Source organism: Dysidea avara, chromosome 9 (assembly GCF_963678975.1).
Source record: "Dysidea avara chromosome 9, odDysAvar1.4, whole genome shotgun sequence".
Classification (NCBI taxonomy): domain Eukaryota; kingdom Metazoa; phylum Porifera; class Demospongiae; order Dictyoceratida; family Dysideidae; genus Dysidea; species Dysidea avara.
In genome coordinates, this window is record NC_089280.1 from 36145263 (window position 1) to 36164710 (window position 19448).

The 19448-nt window shown below is 37.0% G+C and overlaps 1 protein-coding gene across 1 annotated transcript; it reads left to right on the forward strand.

Moving 5' to 3' along the window:
• The first annotated feature begins 371 nt into the window (after positions 1 to 371).
• LOC136267290 (uncharacterized) lies at positions 372 to 17953 on the forward strand. The gene is made up of 7 exons (XM_066062380.1): positions 372 to 432; positions 6570 to 6658; positions 8692 to 8769; positions 13295 to 13587; positions 16971 to 17103; positions 17437 to 17636; positions 17692 to 17953. The coding sequence occupies exons 1-7, from the start codon at positions 399 to 401 to the stop codon at positions 17825 to 17827; spliced, it is 963 nt and encodes a 320-aa protein (XP_065918452.1). The 5' UTR covers positions 372 to 398; the 3' UTR covers positions 17828 to 17953.
• The last annotated feature ends 1495 nt before the right edge of the window (positions 17954 to 19448 follow it).

Consider the following 19448-nt stretch of genomic DNA (forward strand, 5'->3'; position numbering starts at 1 on the left):
TGCTGGGAGGTGTGCAAATCTACCCAAGAGATTAGTACCTTGAGTTAGCCTCCCCCCCCCCCCTCCCCTTTATACATCCTAGATCCGCCCCTACTCTGTGTGTAAGCTCTGGAGCTATCCAAAAAACAACAAATTGCGCGCGGTGTGGATTATGTGTGCTTTTCTCGGTGCTTTTAACTACCGGCGGCTGTGCCTTTACGGTTTACCTGATAGTACTACAGGGCCGTACTACAGTTATTACTAATACACTGCAACACACCCTGCACTCTCATAATTGCATGAATTGACTAAGGCTTGGTCAGTTGGTCTTACTAATTGTGCATGCGGTCCGGCATCGCTTGATTAAAGAGGCGGCCGTCAGTAGCTATAGCGTTGCAGGTCTGACTCCTTAAACTAAAATGACGTCTGAAAAAGTGAAAACTCAGCAGCAAGGTAATAATATATACTAGATTGTATACCATAATAATATTATCACAATATAGGTAGCCACAAATCAGTTAGCTATTGCAATGATACTCAGGTGTAGCGCCCCCTGAGCCATCTAGCCGCTATATCAGGTGGGGACTATTCTACGGAACGGAACGGAACGGAACGGAACGGAATGATGGACTAAACCACGGAACGGAACGCTTTCTCAAATTGAAGCTTGCAACTTACCATTGCTGAAACTTCCCTTATAAGTTAGCAGTGGCATCTCCAGTGGGTGATTAAACATAAGATAAAAAGAATTAACGGATCGATTGTGGGTTTTTGTTGGTTGTCATTAGTAACGAAGTATTATTGTGGGATGAGCTGTATCAGTGATGTTCATCCATACGGAAGGGAACTTTATGCGAGCTGTTTTTCTTATTTAGACTTTAGAAAACAGTCTGGGCCGGTCTTTCAAGTCATAAGTCAGTGTGTAAATAAAGCAAGCAGGAAGATACTGTTAAGCAAGCAGGAAGATACTGTTAATGTTACGGGACGTATCAGCAGAAATGCTCATCGCTTGTTTGTTCCACAGCTACGGACTAATTATGGGAAAAGAAGCCTATATTACAGAGGTACTATATTGTGGAACGCTCTGCCAGCTGCTTTGTATCACGTATCAACTTTATTTCAATTCAGGAGTAGCTATTTAGAACAATATAATTGTAGTTAATATTAATTTGTAAATGTATGTAATTTTATACATGTATGCTGTATACAGGGCGTAGCTGAAAAACAGCTTTGCTGATGCTACCTTCCCTGTTTAAATAAATTAAAAAAACAAAAAAAAAACAGGAAAGAGCCAGCTGAATTAAAACTTGAAGAATTTTGTGCAGTGTGTGAGGAGCAAATATTTTGGCAGACCGCAAGGAAGGTATATTCTGAAAACATCACTGAAGTGTATGCATGGAGTTATTTATATATTAACAGCTGGTGCAATGGACTAATGCCGTATTCAATAGTGAGCTGATTTTACCTGTTGCACAATTCAAGGATGTGTCTGACTGCTAGCCTTGAATCAGGCTAAATGCCAAAACTCCAAGATCAGCCAAATCTCTATTATAAGCCGCATGTGAAACCATGCCCGTAGCCACCAGGCAAACGTGATTTGGACCAGGATGTGTGTGTAATTTCAATGTATCTAGTCAGACCTGAAATGGAACACTCACATTAATTACATGCCACCTAAGAATCCTAGGATTTCTTAAGTGTAACATTTCACATGCTTCACTTCAAACAAAACAGGTTAAATTTGTTCGTCTATTTTCAAGTGATTCCCAGTCCAGCTGGTCCATGAAATTACAATGGGATCACATGTATTTGTTACAGTGCGGGCTGTCCTGTGTTGGATCTACTCTAGAGTTGAGATTTCAAGGTAGTCTCACTGCCAATGTACTGACACTAGTACTGTTGTAGCATGTTTAAGTGGAGGACAAATGAAATAGTAATGCTAGATTATTTATGTATACAAATTTTTCATAATGAAATTGATATCCCATTTTGATTTGTACTTCCACTTAGCAACATATTCAAGAACAAGAAGCTACCACACTTAATCTCCAACCACTGTCATTAATTAACCAAGATCTCACTAGTCTGTAATTCACCTTACTGTAGTGATTTTATTGATTCATCTGTATGTTTTCTTCATTTTCCTTTGAAGTTGTACCAAGAGTTCATAATAAGGTGGAGAGTGTCTAACTTGAACGCATTCACCAAACACCCTGCTTAAAGTAACACCTCGGTCTTATTTCAGAACAAAGGCTTTACCTTCTTCAGCAACACTAATCAACAGTTTTCTATCCCCCAGTAAAGGTGTTGATTTGATGAAAGGTGAACTTTACGCAGGGTGTTTGTACAGGCCATACTGAGAGTTAGACACTCTCCCCCATACAAATCAGTATTACGAACTCTTGGTTGTACAGTATAGGTAAACAAAGATAAGTTTCTCTCCCATCTTATTCTAGGATTTCTATTGACAAGGAAAATTCAATTATTTGTATACAGGCTCAAAATTGAGAAAATATAAAGAAAGTGAATTAATATTAATATTATACAGTCAGTTTGCTTTTGGATATTTAATGCCTCCAACCACAACAAAAATTCGATGAATCCATGCATCTCATCACTGGTCATCTGAACATTCTGAAAGTGATACCTCACTCAATCAACCATATATTCTGTTTATTAGACTGAATAAAGTCATGATTACCTAAACAATCACTTAATTAATGTTTTATAATTATCCTATTCCATTTTTCCTGGAGGTTCCACTGATAAAATGCAATTTCAGCAATGATAGCAGCTAGCCAAGCTGCAAGTTGATTCAGAAAGCATTCCATTCTGTAAAATAGACCCCATCCAGAATTCAACTCAGTACTCAGGCTGAGATATCTGACAATAGTCCACTACTCTGTTAATGAATCATTGATGTTCACACAATATAGCCTCCTTGATGTATCTGAATGTTTGCTCCTCACACACTGCACAAAATTCCTTTAGATTCTGCTTAGACTGAGTTGATTCAGCTTGTCACCATACTTGTTTCCTTTGTAGTGTAGCTATACACATACTGATTTATGCCGATTAGAAAGGCTGGGCCTCAGACTGTACATTCTAAAGTCAAGTAAGTAAAAATAACTCACATACTAGTAAAAAAAGTCATGCATTAAGTTCCCTACTTGATATATCCGAAGATGAACACACTGAGTCAGCTATTCCCACAATTAGTACTTCGTTACTAATGACAACCAACAAGAACCCACAATCGATCCTTAAATTCGTTTTATCTTTCTTGGGGTACGTTTGATTACCTGCTGGAAGTGCCACTGATAACTTGTACAGCAATGGTAAGCTGCAAGCTTCAATCTGAGAAAGCATTCCGTTCCGCAGTTTAGTCCATCATTCCGTTCCGTTCCGTTCCGTTCCGTTCCGTTCCGTTCCGTTCCGTAGAATAGTCCCCACCGCTATATCATGCGTCAGTAGCGATTAAAGTGAATGTGTAACGTTGCATGTATGATGTAGCTATAGAGTAACTTGTGCTGTACTGTACAGTGTATAATGTCGCGGCAACGACTTGACAATACGATACACCATAGATATAGTAGAGGGGCTATCTATATGGATACACTAATCTTATGTTGTATCAATTTTGTCAAAAGACTGGGTTGTACAAAAGGATAAGCCTGCATGCAAACGTACTCACATACTGGTATACGTAACAGTGTAATATATAGCTACCGGACAACACATTGATAATTATAACTATATATAGTCATCATCCAAAGACTGAGTCACGCTTGACATGAACAGAGACAAAAATGTGTATAGAGTTGCAATGTTAATTAACAATAATATTTGGTTTACAACTTACACTTTGTGCATGGCTTGCATTCCTAAGCCTGAAATGAAGAGCCAGGGTTTCAGTGGCATATAGTCCAAAGGGGGCATGAGAATAAACACTGCATGTATGTTGTACACATGCAGCAACCACAGTTATGTGCTAGCTAACATGCTGTGTATTGCAAAACGTAGCTACTGCTTGTACCAGCTTTGGTTGAGTTTGTACTGCTGAACAGTGTAGTGATTGATTCATCACAGAAGGGCTTGTCTGTACCATTTTATAGTAGTCAGCTACATGTTGCAAATAGCTACTACATGTTGCAAATAGCTACTACATGTGAATAAAAACACTTCATTACTACAACTTGCTATTGTGCTTTGGTGGAATGATCAAAGTGAAAAGTATATGTTTTTTTGGTTCCATATACATGATTGTACGGGAGTGTATAAACAGTGGAATGAACTACTGGAATGGTGGAATACTGGAATGGTGGAATGGAATTTTTAAAATTTCAATATTGTTTTTTACATCCAAATAAGTACAACTCCTCCCCTTAAGTAAGCAAATAAATAGGATTCCCCTTGAAGTCAGCTCATTTAGCATACTTTTCCTCACCACAACACTGAGACTTGTTTGACTTATAACTCAATACTTTATTACTTGTCTGAAACTAACTGTCTTGATGAAGGTTCAGTTCAGTGTGAAATGTGGCACTGCCACAATGAACTTTGGCTTAAATTTCCTCATATAGCTTACACGATAGCCCTGTTTCACTTTACCCACAAAGATTTTTGCCTGGGCTCGTAGGATAGTGGTAAACACCTCATACAGGCTCTGCCTTCTGTGTTCACTCTCCAGTGCCTAACTGGTAAAGTTGATAATAAATAAATGAATACTTCATTGTACGGTGAATGTACTTTTACAATGCATACATGTAATCAGCTAGCTAGCTAACTTCATGGGAACAAGGGTTAAGTCAGGAGTCTTCTTGGTATTCCCAATAAATTGCTATTGTGTATGTTCATAGCTGACTTTACAGTACATTACATTGGTAAACTTTGTCTATGGTGAGGTGAATTATGCTAAAAGAGCTGACTTTATGGGGGATCCTATTTATTTGCTTACTTAAGGGGAGGAGTTGTACTAATTTGGATGTAAAAACTGATATTGAACTTTAAAAAATTCCATTCCACCATAATAATAATAATAATTATTATTATTATTATTAAAAAAATCCATTCCACCATTCCAGTAGTCCATTCCACTGTTTATACACTCCTTGATTGTACATCTGGTTGCACACTTCAAAGCTGCAGGTGTACTGTGTATTTCCCTTTGATCCCAACACAAAACAGTAAACAAGTGGACCAATACCAGCCACTTATCACTAACTGTAATAGTCAGCAGGCAACAATAGATTGTGTATAGCACAAGCTGTAGGTAGATTATATGATTCTTATTGCCAGTGTTTTTACCTATAATGTTGACTTCCATGTTTTGGTCAAGCTATACATCGTGAGGTTGTACTATACCAAACATTAGTTTAGCTAGTATAAGGTGCCCATGCAATGAGTATTGTCCATGCAACTGCAGTGTATATAGTACAGAATATATATTAAATCTCTTTATGTGGTCTCTATAACCAAATGACATTAAGTGCACCATGGGACCCTACTTGACCTGTTCACTGTAATGAAGGGATCTTATTAATGTATGTATTCATAACTAAGTACACCTTATAGTTGTGCTGAGGAAATTAGCTATTATGCAAGGCTGTGCAAACTAGTGATTCTGTGAAATTATTCATTTTTACATTTCATGCTGCAGCAATGTCATGCATGCTCCATTTCCACCTCAGACAGAAACAGCTATTGACATTATTACATTACAATTTGTCTGGCTTCCAGGTTACTATGGTAAGAAACCATATCCTGAAATTTGAACATTAGTAGTATTACAGATAACAATAGTCAATAGTTACAACATCACCAGGTTTAGATCTATTACCAGTAGATAAAGTTACTAATGAAAAATGGTCAGACCTTAGGCTGGTTACCACAGGTTGATCACATGCAATCTTAACCATTTGTGCATGACTGAGCATAATGAGCTGCAGTCTCATGTATGCTGTGAGCAAGACATGATCAAAAGCTTTACTTTAGCTGGTTAATTGGCTTAGGTAAATTATTGGTATAATTAAAGGATATTTCAGTTAGTTAAAATTGAATTGGAATAGTCGCCACATCAAAATTTTGAACTACATATAAGGTGACAAAACCACAACATTTAACTAAGTAAATACAATAGATACTGCTAATAGATTATGTCCATGTGTCCATGTATGCCATAGGTATGTGTATGTGTCATAAGTGTGTACGTGTGTATGTGTCATAAGTGTGTACGTGTGTATGTGTCATAAGTGTGTACGTGTGTATGTGTCATAAGTGTGTACGTGTGTATGTGTCATAAGTGTGTACGTGTGTATGTGTCATAAGTGTGTACGTGTGTATGTGTCATGAGTGTGTACGTGTGTATGTGTCATGAGTGTGTACGTGTGTATGTGTCATGAGTGTGTACGTGTGTATGTGTCATGAGTGTGTACGTGTGTATGTGTCATGAGTGTGTACGTGTGTATGTGTCATGAGTGTGTACATGTGTATGTGTCATGAGTGTGTACATGTGTATGTGTCATGAGTGTGCACATGTGTATGTGTCATAAGTGTGTACATGTATACTTATTGTTTTATTTGTGCAATAGATGGCAACATAGAAAAATCAAACAACAGTACTAACTTAGTTGGAGACTTGAGTGATAATGATCATTTTAAAGAGAAGATTTTGTTTACTGTAAGTGTGATTGTAGTATGTATGATGTGCATTAGTTGCCATGGCAGTTATTATGATTATTAACCAGTAAGGCCAACTAGGGGCATGAGGGCAGTCTGGTTATGACCCAACATTTTTTGTATATTTTCAACCTTCTTAGTAAGAATCAAGGCAATACATATTGCTGGAATAAGAACTGATGTGTGCACATGTAGTCCCTACTGTAGTTTATGTAAATGTAAATAGCAGCTAATCCAGTAGGAATTATCATACAGTACAGTAGTACGATAGTACTGTATATTATGGATCATGAATGTTTGGGCTTTTCTGGCCAAAAATATCACTGACCCCAAAACCAGCTTCACAATACCTTAATAATACCAGCATCATACATATATGTATACAGAGAAATATATTATATGTAAAGTGTTTCTAAAGTCAACACTCTCTTCAATTTTGGTGCAAAATTACAGAAAATTGTTAGTTTCACTGTAACGTGAATGGATAACGTATTGACGTGGATAGAAAGACAAACTCATATTGTATTTCCTGTGGTATGTACATAAATTATGTCTCAGACCCTAGCAATATTTACTGAATGTTATAAAATTTAACCTGAGTGGTAAGGTGTCATGATGTTATGTCTTTAAGTTTTAATAAACTTTTAGAAAGCATTTCAAGTAGGTATGTTCAATTTTGGCATAAGCGACCCAGCAATTATTGACCAAGTTTCATTACCTTGAAATGTAACTCAAAGCAGGAATGACCTACATATCAGCACCTGGTTTAGGTAGTTAGAATCATCTACTCTTCCCCTATCACATGATATTTTTCATCAGATTACCGTATATAACTTTTAAATAGCAATCAACATGTATTATCAATCACCAGTACTTATTATCGACCACCAATATAAATAGCCAATATAAATTATCGACCAATGCCTTAATTCTAATACTTAGTCACTGCAACACGTAGCCCACACAATACAGTTAGTTATGAAGTGTTATAGCAAAAGAAAAAAAAAAACAGAACAACTGCATAAATAATCAGAGATATGAGATATGCACATTATACCTTTACACTGTAAATGTATCAATACAAAATGTCTGTTGATAAGCACTTTCTCCTCCTCCATACACCATTCTGCCATGTTTATAGTTGGCACCTTTCATCAGCTGATCTTAGTATAATAGACAGTGTACGTTTGGATGCTATAGCTCCACTGTGCCCATCTAACCTGATATTGGTTTTTCTTGCCTCCAGCTTTTGGCATACTATTAGATGCTTTGCATCTACTGGAGTCCTAAATTTGTTTATGATATACATTTGCCCTGGTGAGTTATTCATGGTTTTAGCTCCATTAATTTCTGGAGCAAGGAGAAGTAACGACTGATAATAATCTTTCCATGGACAACAACCAAGAACATTGCCATATTATCACCCTGCCTTCTCTCTCTACTAGATCTCCACCAAGCCTGCGGACATCCCTAAATTGTACAGCAAAAGACTCAACTCAGCAAATTCCATCTCTTCACAAAATTCTAAACCATTTTATTCACTCGTCTACTACTTCCTCCTAGCCTGTTTGAGCTGGACAGTGTCAGAATGGAGGCTCTGGCTTGATCGCTTGATTCGCTTCCTTCACTTTTATTCCACAGGTTTGTCCATAGCATGAAAAATGACTGTGAGTGTTAATTTATGGGATTAAAACATTACTTATTTTGCCTATATCTATGCCTCTAGCAACATAAAACAGATGAAAATTGGTAAGAAGGCACCACGAGGCTTCAAAATAACACTTGAGTAAATTATGTAGAATTAAATTGTTGTTGGTCGATAATAGGCACCGGTCAATAATCAGTTGCCTACACTACTATGCATGAAGTGCTGTAAAGCCATCATACAAGAAATATTGAATTATACTTTAGCAAAACCTTTGTGATTCCTACTATCAAGTGCTACTGTGAATATTGTTTCTTCTACTGAATATTCCAGGTCACTTCCTCAGTCATTAACCTCATGCTATTAATACTTGTCTATTCTATGCTTAGATTTTTGCCATGGACACAATTATGAGTCCTGTTCTGGTCATATTGGTTCCTCAGTTCTACTTTGTATTACACACAATTGTAAGTTGATATAATAATAATAATAATAATGGTAATGGTAATAGTGCATAACTATGTATATCTATTGAATTAAGTTATAAACCTCACCACAAGTAGATATCAATCTCCCCTAGATATCAATCTGAAACTTGTAGATTTGATAGCAAGATATCCTAAAAGTATGGGTGGGGTTTAACAGGTCCTTAATCTGATAATATCCACTACATCCACAGTGTTAGATTGTTAGACTGCTCTATTACAGTATTTACAAGTGTAGTAGCTAAAGTCTTTGAGCAGGCTGTAGGACCAGGTGTCCTACAGACCTTCAGCACTTGTGCTGTAAAGCATTAATAAATAATAAAATAAAAGTAGCTAGCACGTTTGAAACAGCTCCATTTTCCCAAGCTACACTTAAGACTACGTATTTATGTATAGTGTATGGCAGTCTGCAGCCTCTTAGCACTCTTTAATGGATCAAGTGATATACGTACCATGAAACTATTACTGACTAATCATGACAGGGCAATACAACAAAGTATTGACTGATTCAGAAGTAGGGATTAAGTGTCCACTACTATATCTGCAGGTGTAGGCAACCTCCCTTGTTTTATTGTTTCACTACTTTTTCTAGGGACCCGCCGATTATGCTCATAATTTTACCTATTATGCTATGCTGCACTGCTCAAAAATTTACCTATTATGCTTAAATATATGCTCAATACTTACCCATTATGCTCAAATTATGCCCAATTATTTATGCTTCAGTTCCCATGCTCTAGTAATAATTTCCAATTTATGGATAAATAATAAGTGGCTGAAGCACAAACTTACTTGTCAAAATGCATATCACAGAAAAGATCGATATACTCTAATAGAACAGTCAGTTATATGATTGTTCTATTAGAGTTACTGACTGTTCTATTAGAGTATATCGATCTTTTCGTGATAGCTATTTTGATAAGCAAGAATTCATACTATTACACAAATATTCTACCTATTATGCTAGCATTATGCTCAATGCTTTCAGGCACCTATTATGCTCATAATTATGCCAGCATAATCGGCGGGTCCCTAACTTTTTCATTTCTATGATCCCTAATTAAACTATTTAAATTCTAGTACTTGTTTGTTTACTTTTTGTAACAAAATTGTGATTGGTGAACTTGTGTAAATGACATGAGATATAATTAAAGATTTTACATATGAGCATGTACCCTCACCATTATTATTGAAAAGTAAAGTGGCCATTATGCTTTGTTTTCAACTATGTACTGCTGACTGTGTGACTGTATACACGGTGGTCTAAATAAGGTCATTCAGGGAGCTAGCTGCTGAGATAACTGATATTTTATCATTTGTAACTTGCCAAGAATGTTACTATGGGTGTTTCTGGCCTATAAAACATAGTTCCATTAAAGCATAAAAACTCCTGTCTTAAAACTATGCATTTGTCATGTAATTTTGAAGGGTCATACAATCAGTAGTATGTTCAACCGATTACAAAATACAGTACAAGAAGCATCTCTACGCAATCAATACAGTCACTACAGAAAATACAAATGATCCCATTATGAACCTGATGGTAATCTTCATGTACATGACACACTACCACAAATTAACTACCTTGCACTATTAGTGAACACTGTCAGCAAAAGAAATGGGACACAAAGGAGGACAGGTAAGTCCAGGATGTGTGACATTGTATGTATTGCGGTTGGCAAAAAGTACCTGTCGGAATGAAACAAATCAAAAAACTAAGGCTATGGTAGCTCTATGGCACTGAAAGTGACTCTATGTAAATTAACACACAATATGGCACCAGCCACTAAGTAACTCTATGACACTTGTAATGAAAATGCAGTACATTGCATTGTTTAATAGCAACAATTAATAAAAACAACAATTTTATATCTGCACCCAGAACAGCTTCATGTCCACTCCGTCTATATTAAGTATACCTCTACCATTAAGATTATTCAGTTTGGTTCCTTTTTGTATAGCTACTTTGAAAATTACATTCTAATGAACTTGAATGATAAGGTTTGGTTTAAGAGTTAAACAGTATTACAGCACTAGTTTGTGGTAGGGTCAGGGAATTATGCCTGCATGATTTAAGCATAATGATAATAAAGGAATTGGGAATATTCTGGCATTATGAAGCGACTTAAGAGTATAATTGGTATAATCACATAAGCCAAGATATAGCAGTCACCTACTCTAATAGAGCAGTCACCTACTCTTTACTCTATTACATTATTCAGGGGTGTATCCAGAAATTTCCTAAGGTGGTTTCCAGATTGGGTAATGAATTATTGGTGCAGGGGTCTTGGGGTACAGACCCCAGCTGCTGACAGATTATGTACATTAAAAAGCTTCAAAATTCACTAGATTTATGATTTTATGGATGCCATAGACTATTTTCAATATATGCTTGGTTCCCTTTAAGAAGTCCTAGCTAGCTATCCTGATAATTGTTATGGTTTATTTCTGGTCATGCAATGACATTAGCCAATTCTCCAATTAAAATGAAAAATCAAGATTTAGCTGCTACATTCTCAAGTTACCAAGTCTTACATCCATTTTAAAAAATGTGAACATTCTATTAAAATAGTTTGACTGCTCTATTAGAATATATCGATCTTTGTAAAGATTGTTGATACATAATCCACTTTTCAATGTAAGTTTGCTATTGCACTCTAGCTATCTGTTCCCATTTGTTCTGTGTGTTTGTGCTGCCAAACTAATATAATACAAGTTAACATTTCAGAAGAGGTTTCCTTAAACCCAGGAAACCCTCTTAAAGAAATTATTACTGCTCCAAAATCTTGCTAAATATTATAAATTGCAAAAAAGCCAAGTGTTTTTAAATACATTAATTTTTGATTATAAATTTGAAACATTTTTGAGAATTTTAATGACTAATAAGAGCATAATGACAACTTTATGGAGATAATTCCCTGAATCCTACTTTGTGGTCAGTGTCCAATTTTATCCCTAACATTGAAAACTTGTCAGATAGCTTAGTACTGGGGAAACATACCTCCAGACCCTCGTAGACTAGCTGCCTTTGAAGACAGGATTGACCCTCCTCACTTTCATTTAAGCTTGGAGCCCTATTATCCGTGTGGAAAATAAACTGCCTAAAGTAACTATTCATATTGCATAATTCATGTTATAATGCATGATTCATGTTTTATTTCCAAAATTTGTGTTTAATGTAAGAAGTATGTGCTTACTGTATAATATACTTACTGTAGACTATAGAGTAAGTAAAAAGGCCTCTTCAGATCATTGAAAAAAAAATTGTACAAAATTATTCAAATTTTGGGGACACAGAATCTACCATCATGCATACATTGCTGATTTAGTACTTTGATATTTTAAAGCATTATAACTCACCAGCCCTGGCAGCTACCTGTTGCTAATGATGAAGCAGTTCATCTTTAAGAGCAAGGTGACCCTTGTAGAGTTTCCTGTAAGCGCTGCTGTAAAAGGGTGGAGGGTGGGGGTGGTGGGATGGGCATGAGATAGACCACAAAATTAGGGATGGTAATTGAAGGCACCAGACCACAAAACAGCCTGTCATTGGCAGCATATTGAAATCTCACAAAACAGTCTTAATTATTATCACACATTCAGCTCCCTGCTCATCTGTAGGCCTGCATCAAATATGCCAGCATAATCAAAAACATAATAGGCTGGAGTGCTATGCCAGCATAATGCTAGCTTATTAGGTGGATATTTCAAACTATGGAGCTTAATTCCATGAAAATAGATCGATATTCCCTAATAGAGCAGTCAGTGGAAACTGCAATAGAGCACTAAAATCCATTGTACATAGCTCCTTAGCTCCTTAGATCGATACTCTCTAATAGAACAGTCAGTTTGTAGTGAAATACTCTAATAGAGCATTCACTGATTAAAATGATCCAAGATCATTGTAAGAAATGTTGCTATCTTAGGAACATAATGCAAGCATAATGGGAACACTGAAGACCATAATAGGTAAAATTTTGGGAAATTCCTGAAAGTATTTTGGGCAAAAGTTTGAGCATATTTGACTCAGGCCTACTCATCTGTCCATATTGTTTGAGCCCTCTACAACATGTCCATGGTGTTTACAACATGTCCATGGTGTTTACAACGTGTCCATGGTGTTTACAACATGTCCATGGTGTTTACAACGTGTCCATGGTGTTTACAACATGTCCATGGTGTTTACAAACCTGTACAGACATCTGTCATGGTTATACAGGGTGCCAGAAAACCATCTAACAAAAACAGACCCAGCAAGTTGAAGACGAGTTTGATGTGGAAATTGTTAGCCTGATAGTGCAGCAACTTTGTTATCTCAGTTTAAACTTTTGTGTCCATTTGGTTGATTTTGCAAAATCCAGTTGCAATTGTGTCATTACTCACTTGCCTAGACTTGGTGATATTATGAAGACATAATGTTAGTACAAGTCAAAGGACCACACATGTACACAATTAGTGTCAATGTATCATTTACACTGATATACGTAGTTTTTTTTTCTATCTGTAACAGAAAGCATTCATTCTTCTTCCATATCGATATCGGTACTACTTTCAAAGGAACCGACATTATTTGTTTGCTGATTTCTGCTACTACACACACTTTCTACTGTTAGCTTATCTGTGGTTGATTCCATCTGGCAAAAATGCTGGATGTTTGTTTATAGCCATGTTCTGTTATTGTAACGGACCACTGCTCTGGGGAATTGTGATGTGGAAAAATCCTCTTGTGTTTCATTCAATGGACAAAATGACCTCCATTTATATGCACTTATCACCTGTTCTGGTGGTCAATTCCATAAGATGGTGAGTTCCTAAGTATAATTTGATGCTGTAAGTATACTTAATGTACATTGTTTTAAAAGTTGAGTTGATGTTGGACAACACTTGGTGCTCAATTACTTAGAAGCATTGTCCACTTTGTCTATACTTCTTTGTACTGATTGCATTTTGTGTTCTTCATTGCTGTTGTGTAAAAAGATAAATCCTTAGTCATACTCATTCTTCTGCATGTCAATATGAGACACCAAATGGGACACCAGCTGTTAAAAGCTGAATATGATAGATAGCTTATGAATGCATTATTTAAAACATAGCACCTAGACACATTTTTTTCAGGTATTCTTACAGTATTATGTTTTACTTTGTCTCAAAAGCAAAATATTAAGAATATTAAAAGTACAATTAAATTTCTACGTACTGTATACGTATGTGTGTGTGTGTATATATACGTGTGTGTGTATGTGTGTGTGTGTGTGTGTGTGTGTGTGTGTGTGTGTGTGTGTGTGTGTGTGTGTGTGTGTGTGTGTGTGTGTGTGTGTGTTGAACATTACCAATGGCAATGAGGGAAGAAATATGTGATCCACCTACTGGTGATGAAGTAGTAACTGCCTTGTCAAGAATCAAAGTAGGAAAGACATCAAGTAGTAATGGCCTTTTACCTGATATTGTAAAGTGTTGTGGTGGCCTATTGTTGGATTTTATAATGTCATATTGTTTGGTACAGTGTGGGAAGAGAAACAGGTGCCCATGGAATGGCATGATGTGACTCTAGTGCCAGTTCCTAAAAGTATCTGTGTGTGATAACCAGTAGCGTAGCCAGACCCGGGAAAGCCAGGGCATTGCCCAGGCATCAAGTCACTTTGCCCTACCATCAGCTACCCAGAGTAATTAAGGAGGTGGGCTGAATCACTGATGAATCATCATTTAATTATAATATACAAAGATAGCTAACACAATTTACTGTGTGTCCACTTTGCCAATGCTTTCTTTCTGGCTGGCCAGCAGAAACCGGGTTTCCCCTGGGGTTTTACTGTAAGTTATTTGATTGTGGTATTAATGGCTAATGAAAAGCAATAAATAGAAATGAGATCACATAATTAAAACGCAGTCAGCATCATAACATACACAGTCAGCATCGCGTATTGTGACAAAGGACTAAACAGAAAATTTTCTATACAGATGGGGACAGTGTACCTTCATGTTTGTGGTGAAGTGTGGACTGTGTGATGAAAACCTCGATGAAAATTCGAATTGATGCGAAGTTATATGAAATGTGGGAACCCGTTCAAGCTGTGTGTATGGATACTGGGGCTTATTTAAAGTCATCATGTGATGCGGGTAGTCTACTATAAGCGCGTGCTTTCATACAAATTCCCTGCTAGTCTGGTATTAAGACACCATTGTATGTACATGATAAGAAAACAATAGCTAGCTAGCAGTCGCAATAAGGTTATTATCTTGCATACAGTTAGTATAGGTAGAGTATATACGTAGGTAGTGATGCACAACACATTTTAAAATGTTTATTAATGTCCATATGAAGATGGGCATGTGTATGTGTCTTGCACGGAGTTGAATGGCTTGCCCACCCAGTGCCCGGGCATGGCAAAAAGTCTGGCTACGCCACTGGTGATAACTGGAGGGGTATCAGTTTACTGGATGTGATGGGCAAGCTGTTTGTAAGAGTAATCAATGACTGACTCCAAACTGTGGTAGAAGACTCTGTTGCTGACTCTCCCAATTTAGGACTGGTAGAGGTTGAGTGGATATGGTCTTTTATGTTCAACAACTAGTGGAGAAGACCATTGAACATCAAAGCAAGATTTTCCTCCTATTTGTTGATCTCCGCAAGGCGTATGACTCTGTGCGCATGTGGCAAGGCAGGCACTTTGGTGTGCTTTGCGGAAATATGGTGTGCCTGACTCTTTGGTTGATTTGGTGCATTTTTTTCATGATGGGATGGTTGCTTCTGTGGCAGTAAGTGGAGAGGAAGCGCCACCATTTTAGGTGAGGAATGGTTTGTGTCAGGATTGCACCATTGCTCCAACTTTATTTATTTTGTATTTTTAATTAGTTATTCAGTGTTGTCGAAGTCGCTGTAGTGCAGTGGGAATTAAAGTACTTTACAAGATAGATGGGAAACTTGTTGGAGGAGACCCTCATCATTTGAGTTATCTGAGTGTTTTTTGTTGATGATGCAGCCCTGGTTTGTTCTTCTAGGTCAGATATGGATAATTATTGCAGCAAGGATATTTAAGGAGGTCACGGCAGAGGTTGGTTTGACTCTTAGCATCCCAAAGACCAAGCTACTTGTTGCTGGGGTTAACCTTGTGGCAGAGGATGTAGCTCCATAGAGTTAGGTGGTGATAGTGTAGAGGTAGTGAAGGAATTTAAGTATTTAGGGTCATTGTCTCTCATTGATAGAGGCTCATGGTGGGATGACGGAAAGTTAATCGTTGAAATTGTGCAGGCTTTTTTGAGCTTTGCAAATCTGTGTTTCTGGCTCGCGATCTTAGTTTGGAAACTAAATGATTGGTCTATCAATCCGTAGTGCTTGGTGTCCTTTTGTATGATGCAGAGACATGAGCTCCCACTCAGGTAATCATTAGAAAACTAGAGTCTTTTCATCGTCTTTGTATTAGATGCATAATTGGCACTGGAAGAGCTGTGCAGTGGGTGCAGTGCATCACCACTAGTCAGTTGGTTGAATGTTTTGGTATGCAAGAATCTGTTGGAAATTTAATTTATTAAGCTTGGCCAGGCTCAGGTGGCTGGGTCATGTTGCACACATGTCTGATGATTGCATGCCGAAGAAGATTTTGTTTGGGTGGCTGCCTCAGATGCATGGTGTAAAGCTAAGATGGCGTGATAAAATTAAACAGAATTTAAGGGCTTTTCCATCAGTGACTCATGGTACCGGGGCAGGTCCAGACTTATGGAAAGGGGGAGTCAAAATGAACTGAGGCACTACATTGTCTAGTTTGGTAAGGTGAGACCAAAAAAAAAGGTCACAGCCAGCTGAAAATAGCTGCCCACCTCACCAACTATGCATTTATCACTGATAAAGTACATAAAAATCCTTAAATAGCTCACTACACACTACTCTAATACTGTGACTACTTTCTTAGAATGACTGCTCTATTAGAGTATCTTGATCTTGGTCTACTAAAAAATTTTGGAGGGGGTCAACCCCCCTTTGACCCCCCCATATCCGACCCTGTCCTGGTGCCATCAAGCTCAAGACAGATGCTTATGGAATCTGAAGGATTGGAGAATTTGCTGGCTAGACCACAGTTTCCATCTAAACCCTCTAACTACAGCTAAATATATTATGCAGTTGTAATATTTGTACACTGTTACCAAATACAATTGTAATGGTTAATCACTTACAGCATATTCATATACAGGAACTCTATACAGGGATATACAACCTGTCCTGTTGAACTGACTGGAAATGATATCTGCAATTTAAATTTTATTGAATTTTTTACTTATCCTGTTGTTGGCTATGGTATTTGGCAAGTAATCTATTATGTATGGGTAAGTAACAATTGGCAAGTAGCAGCTGTTTGTAGAGTATATGTTAATAATGTAATTGTACCTAACCTGATCAAGTATGTGTTTGTGTGGTATAGTTGCTAATTGTTACACCACATGTGTAACATTAGTGGCAAGAAATGTAGTGCAAACCAAGTTTTCCAGTTTTGGTACAATAATTATAGTATCGAGTAAAGGTTTTATTGCCAGAAAAATAAAATTAAATCATGGACAGTATTCAGTAAGACATTGGTGCCTTCCATTAACTTACAAGTATACAAATACATACTATTTGTACTGTCCTGTCTGTACATCACCTTTTTGTCATCTCTTAAGGTTGAAATCATCAGAAGAGAGATCATCAAAAAGAACAAGTTTATAACTTCATACTACTTGTTACTAGAACACTTTCCCAAAGGACCTTCATATTACATGGTCCATTCCTGTGGACCACAATGGTGCAAGACAATATACTATACTCTACATGCTGGCTACTACTTTCTCTTCATGGTGCCTTGCTACTTGTTGTATTACAGGTATCAAACATAATGCACTTGTGTTAAATTTTTAAACATGTTATTCTTTTTCTAGTTTGGAAATTAATGCTGTGGTCATTATGGCATTTATATCTGTTGCGTGTTGGTATGGAGCTCAGAATACCTTTAGTAAACGTTACCGTATGCAGCAGGAAAGGCTGCGCACAGCAATAGATGTGAACTTATTGTAAAACAAACATGTCTACACTGCATCGTGGGACAGTCATAGGAACATTTACACATTAGTTTTGTTTTATCTACTAATATACCATATCGTGTCTTTACTTTATTTATCTTAACAGTGAAAAGCTACGCTAACCTGATCATCATGTTCTTGCTACACATGTATGTAGATATTTTGTTCAAGTCTCTATATACTTACTTGATGTTCTATATAATCTATAGACTGCTTGATTTGACCTTTGAAAGCATGCTGGCCAAATACTACCTCAATACAATAGAAGTTAAAGGGCTTAAGCCCACTTACTTTTGTGGATGGTAAATTCTTTGCCATAGCTTATCTAGTCCTATTATACAAGTAGAAGGGGTATATACAGTGGGTCACTCAGTGGCCACATTTTGTTTGCACTAAAGCTATTTAAAATTTGATTGTAAATGCGGAGCAGGAAACTTTGGGCGCAGTCCCCAGGTTCCCAGACACTGCGGCCTTGCTAACTTTATTAATGCTTGAAGTTTTACTGTGATTAATACTTTAGTTGCAATAGAAATCCGATCATCAAGCTTGTAAGAATTTCAGAATACAGTAATATTTTCAGTGTAAGTCTTTAAACATAACATAGTACATTATATAGTGAAGTACATACATGTGTACAGTCACCGATGACCTCTGAAGATTCCTTCTTACTACAACATCACTTCAAGACCAACAAGGAGTTACCATGAGATGCACTACATCTTACCCCCCTCATCCACTGACTCTTATAGATATAGTTTTTCCCCAATACAATCCATGATTGGAACAATCTCCCCATCCGGATCATTGAATCAAATTCCCTTGAACCATTTGTAGCAAACTTGAACCAATACATGTAACTTAAGTCTCTTCAAATGTGTATGTATGTATGTATGTATGTATGTATGTATGTATGTATGTATGTATGTATGTATGTATGTATGTATGTATGTATGTATGTATGTATGTATGTATGTATGTATGTATGTATGTATGTATGTATGTATGTATGTATGTATGTATGTATGTATGTATGTATGTATGTATGTATGTATGTATGTATGTATGTATGTATGTATGTATGTATGTATGTATGTATGTATGTATGTATGTATGTATGTATGTATCTATTGTGTGTGTGTGTGTGTGTAGTGTGTAGTGTGTGTGTAGTGTGTGTGTAGTGTGTGTGTGTGTGTAGTGTGTGTGTAGTGTGTGTGTGTGTGTAGTGTGTGTGTAGTGTGTGTGTGTAGTGTGTGTGTGTGTGTGTGTGTAGTGTGTGTGTGTAGTGTGTGTGTGTGTGTGTGTGTGTGTAGTGTGTGTGTAGTGTGTGTGTGTGTGTGTGTGTGTGTGTGTGTGTGTGTGTGTGTGTGTGTGTGTGTGTGTGTGTGTGTGTGTGTGTGTGTGTGTGTGTGTGTGTGTGTGTGTGTGTGTGTGTGTGTGTGTGTGTGTGTGTGTAATTCTTTGGGCTGGTCCCCTGGACAAATCAGCAAATGCTGCCTATGACCTGTCCAGTAATAAATTCAAATTCAAATGAAGTAATTGTGTGCTTAATGATTCACTATGTGTGTAATGTTTTGTAAATATTTCTGAATTCTTCATGTTTTAGTTACACGTTTCTG